The sequence below is a fragment of the Chenopodium quinoa genome, unplaced genomic scaffold, assembly GCF_001683475.1.
Source record: "Chenopodium quinoa cultivar QQ74 unplaced genomic scaffold, ASM168347v1, whole genome shotgun sequence".
Classification (NCBI taxonomy): domain Eukaryota; kingdom Viridiplantae; phylum Streptophyta; class Magnoliopsida; order Caryophyllales; family Amaranthaceae; genus Chenopodium; species Chenopodium quinoa.
In genome coordinates, this window is record NW_018742815.1 from 3,148,698 (window position 1) to 3,154,101 (window position 5,404).

The 5,404-nt window shown below is 33.2% G+C and overlaps 1 protein-coding gene across 1 annotated transcript; it reads left to right on the top strand.

Moving 5' to 3' along the window:
• The first annotated feature begins 3,188 nt into the window (after positions 1-3,188).
• LOC110725426 (putative protein TPRXL) lies at positions 3,189-4,223 on the top strand. The gene has a single exon (XM_021904906.1). The coding sequence runs from the start codon at positions 3,189-3,191 to the stop codon at positions 4,221-4,223; it is 1,035 nt and encodes a 344-aa protein (XP_021760598.1).
• The last annotated feature ends 1,181 nt before the right edge of the window (positions 4,224-5,404 follow it).

The following is a 5,404-nucleotide window of genomic DNA, read 5'->3' on the forward strand; positions in this document are numbered from 1 at the left end:
ACTGGAAGTAAAACCTCGACCCTTCTAAGGGATTTCCAAAACCAAATCACTTCACTATAATAGGGCAATACCAAATTACAACCTATTATAAACAGACATTTAATTTACTCATAAGCTCCACACTGAACTTGCTACACAGTAGGACCCTTTCCTACCCAATCTAAGTCCCACACTTAGATTCACTCGTACTCCCAAAGTACTATCTCTCAGCTTCACACTAGAAGCTTACACATGGTATGCAAAATATAATTCATACACTCACCCAATAACCCAACTAATAATACAAAATATAAGACACTAGTATATGATAGGCAAGCTACGCATGAAACCCGAAACTAATATGACAAAGTTTTAAGCTTGGAAAAACTTACACAATTAAAGCACAAATGAATTCTTCACGCATAAACTCACAAAAAATATGAAATGAGATTTCTACTATTTATACAAGTCTAGCTCGTATAGCAAGTAGGGATTTCAAAAAGATAATTATGTTAATTTGACTAAATCTCAAAACACGGTTTTAAGTAAATCAAGTTTAAAGAAAATCTTTTGGAAAACTAGATAAAGATAGATTATCAAATAGAATAATATCTTTTGATAAGTAGTTTTTAAGAAACAGAGTTTTTTTGGTGCAGCAGGCCACACGGTGTGGCCTGCTGCCAAGTCAGTAAAAATAACAGATTACGGAGTATGACGCGCGCATAACGGGGTTAGTATTCACGCGCATAACGGGTTTACTGGTTTTGTCAGGGTTACTTGTATTTTTCAGGGGTTACTTGTATTTTTTTTTTTCAGGAGTTACTTGTATTTTTTGTTTTCAGGGGTTACTTGTATTTTTTTTTCAGGAGTTACTTGTATTTTTTTCTCCAAAGGTTACTTGTATGGATTACTTATTCAAAGGTCACTTGTATTTTCAGGGGTTACTTTTTTTTTTTTTTTTTTTTCAGGAGTTACTTGTATTTTTTTTTTCCAAGTTTTTTTTTTTTTTTTTTTTTTTTCAGGGGTTACTTGTATGGGTTAATTCAAGGGTTACTTGCATGAGTTACTTATTCAAGGGTTACTTATTCAAGGGTTACTTATATGAGTTACTTCAAAGGTTACTTGTATGAATTATTTATTCAATGGTTACTTGTTACTTATTCAAGGGTTGCTTGTAGGCCCCATACCAAACCAGTAACACCCTACAATTAACCCTTGACCAAAACCGGTAACACCCTACAAGTAACCCATGACCAAACCAGTACCCTACAAGTAACCCCTGACCAAAACCAATAACACCCTACAAGTAACCCCCAACCAAACCAGTAACACCCTACAAGTAACCCCCGACCAAAATCAGTAACACCCTACAAGTAACCCCCGACCAAACCAGTAACACCCTACAAGTAACCCCCGCCCAAAACCAATAACACCCTACAAGTAACCCCTGACAAAAACCTGTAACACCCTACATATAACCCCTGACCAAACCAGTATCACCCTACAAGTAACCCCTGAACAAACTAGTAACACCCTACAATTTTTGACGTAGAATGTTCGATCTAAGATTCCACAAAGAAAACGAGCTAAAATTTCTTTGGTTCTCATCGATTTCGCTACTTCAAATGTTGTTGATGATATTAAGGATAATTAATCACAATTTTTCACAACAATTTACACCCAATTTCTACAATTTCGGGCTTTAATTGTAGCAGTTTAGCAAAGAGGAGGGAGAAAATGGGTAGAGTAGAGATATGGTTGTTGGTGATGTGTGGTTTGGCTTAAAGAAGAAGCTAAGATAAGAAGAGAGAGAAAATGGGTGGAGTAGAGATATGGTTGTTGGTGATGTGTGGTTTGGCTTGGAGAAGAAGCTAAGAAAAAAAAGGAGATAGAAGAGTTGTGGTATTTTTTAAAAATAAATAAATAAATAAAAATTGTGGTTGCCACACCGTGTGGCCAGCCACATACAAAAATTTGTGTTTAAGAAATAAATTGTTTTGAAAATCTTTTCCTAAAAACTTATCTTTTTATCTTTTCGATTTTAATTATATTTGCCAAGCATCATTGTCATGTTTCTAATAAGATTCACGCGTAACCTACTTAACATATTTACAACAAATCTAGAAGATAAAATCTTAGCTAAATTAAGTTGTTGCGTCGTTATTCTGTAATTAAAGATTACTTGGGCTTCACGTAGACCAGAACCAAGTTCCTGCTGTCTTCAAGTTCCTGTTAGAGAACTTAGATTGTTCTTCTTAGAGAACTAAGTTCCTGTTAAGAAACTCTTCTTTTATCTTGTTTAACCTTCTTAAGATATTCTCTTCATGTCTTCTTAGACAAGGTTACTCTTCCACCACCAAGGTCCACTTCACCTGTTCTAATCATACACTTATAGAAATCGTTATTAGTTGAGTTCGCTTAAGTTTAAGTCTATCATAATTAAAACCTTTAAGCTTCAACATATTTATTTATAACTTAGATTTTCATTTGGGAAATAACTTCCTATGAAATACAACTATCTACGAGAATTTATTTCTCATATCAACCAAATGAGGCCTAAGTTGGAGCATATCGTTTTAGACTTGCTATTTGAACCAAATAATGGTCTAGTCTTGCTTGAAGACTTTGTTCGAGCGCTGTAATAAACTCAATCACGAGTCACAAGTAACAATTTAAATCTTACCAACAGAATAAGTTGAGATCCATAGTAGTATTTGTTTTCGATTTGAGACAAGATAAACCCCACTTTTGCAATTTCATTGAGAATAGTTGTTGTACAATCTTGTCACTCCAACATAGACAAACAACTGCTCAAGAAATAGTATTAGGTGAGAACATTGGGGGCTCAGTTAATAAATACCACTAACAAAGGGACATTCCTTTTTATAATTTATTTATTTTGTTAATGGAACAATTAAACCCCACATTTCAACTAATCACACCACTAATGTCTCAAAAGGTAAACGAAAATGATTACAAAATCTTCTATGGTAAACCATGCCTCTAATAACCGTTGCTCAACGGAATTCTACCCGGCAAATTCATTTCAAATAATCTGAAAAAAAAAAGATAAAGAAGATTAAAAAAGCTATCACCTTTCTTTTTACCTTTTTGCCTTTTATATATATATACTTGTAATATCACCCAACATTTTGATAATTCACTCAAATTCAAATCCCAATTTATCATTATTATTTGTTATTTCGAAAATGGGTTCTTGCATTAGCAAATGCAAATCCAAGAAAAATTCTAAGAAAAAACAATCACAACAACATCAAGAAGAATGCAAATGTCAATGCATTGAGAAAAATAACAACAATAACACTTGTACTAATATTACTCCTTTAGTACAAGATAAACTTGTGATCTCACAAGCAACAATTTCCCCTTCTTCTCCTCCTAAAACCTCTTCATCTTCGGCTAAGTCATCTTGTGCCAACTCCTACTATCCTGCCACTACTACTACGAGCTCGTGCTCAAGCACGAGCACGAGCTCGTGTTCTATGCTCTCCTCGGCTTCCTCCATTACCTCAGCCTCCTCGTCGGTCATAAGCTCAAAGCTAGACCAATCTTTTAGTAATGACTTTCTTTGGTCATGTGTTAAGGAAAATCCTCAAATTCTTAATGGTGATTATCATCCAATCAAGGTTGTAAATCCAAGAAGAAACTCTCTACCTAACAAAAAGCCCAATAGGCCCAAGGAGTTTCATGGGGCGACGCCAAGCCCACAAAGGGTAGTAGTAAGACCGGCCCCACAAAAGAGGCCTCGTTGTAACTCACCAAGTAACTTGACCCGGCAAAAGAGTTTTCGCCGCGAGCCCGAGGTTGAGCTCAATCGGCCCGTTTTGAGAAGTGCTAGGGACTTGAGGCCCATATCACCTTCACCAAGTAGAAGGTTCAATGGAGAAGGAAATAGTCAAGGGAAAAATTTGACATCATCTATGAGAAGGGAACATTGTTATGTTAGGCCTCCTAGTCCAATAAGTAAAGGGTATAATGGTAAAACGAGGCGAAACGGCCAGTCCAATATGACCAACAATTTGTTGGTAAAGAAAGAAAATGAAGATATGATTAATGGTGTTAATACAAAAATTAAGGAAAGTGAAGAAATGATTAATAGTGTTAATACAAAAATTAAGGAAATGGCGATGGGAGGATTAGTTTCTAGTCAAGATATGGATTTGACGCCTATTGAAGATGTTGAAAATCCGCATATTGCTTTGGATTGCTTTATATTTCTGTAAAGATTGATAGTTTAATTTGAAATTTTTTCTTTTCTTTTTAAGGATTTAAAAAAAAAAAAAAAATTTTTTTTTATGGTTTTCGGGTTTGTAATTAGGGATGTTTGTATTTTTTTTTTTTTTTTTTTTTTGTACGTGTGTATGTAATATCATTTTTTGTTTAGATGAAAAGGCCAGATAAGATGTTTTGGGGGTAATGTATTCGTCTTGTACTCGTGTGAATTACGTTGATAGATGTAGTGTTTTTAAGAGTGCATATTTATAATTCAAGATTACAAATATATTTTGATAGGTGTATTATTTTGTTATAAATTTTTTTTTAAGTATATTAATAACACAAAATTTAAATTGATGTAAATTAATCTTAAGTAGAGGTAGTAATGTTTAGATAGATGTAGTTTTCTTCAAATTAAAAATGAAGGAAATCTGACTAATTAAATCCCACCTGATAACCACAAAATCGAAGTAGGTTTCCTCCAAAAAAAAAAAAAAAAAAGTAGATTTATAGAGTGCTTAATCAATCCTACCTCTATCTTTATCAATGTAGACACTCTAAAAAACTATATTTAGGAAGGATGTGTTTTAATAGGAGGAAAAAAAACTTATTGTACCTTTAACCACATTCTTGTACAGTTGTACGAGTAATTCATAAGCAATAAATTATATCGGCGTTTTCATTTTTATTCTTTTCATAATATTCTTAACATCATTTATAGATATATCTCTCAAACTATATGCAATGTATACCGAGGCATCAATTCAATAAACTAACATCCATTTTATAATGGTTTAACACATATTTTCTTTTATCTGTTTTATAGTGTTCTTAACATAGTATATATATATACATACATACATATATATACATACATACATATATATATATATATATATATATATATATATATATATATATATATATATATATATATATTTTGACAAACCCCTTTTACTACTGATCTCTTTATCCTTTTATACTCCATAACATTTAAATCTTTTCACTTTCTTTTACTTATACTATGTTTGGATAAGAAATTAGAAGGGAAATGGAAGGGAGGGAAATAGGAGGAAGGGGAAGGAAGGGAAAGTGGAGAAAATGATGAGCTCCATTTTCCCTCCAAATCTCTCCAATTTTGAAGGGATGGTCTTTATTAAAGGAGGAGGGAAAATGAATCTCTTCACCC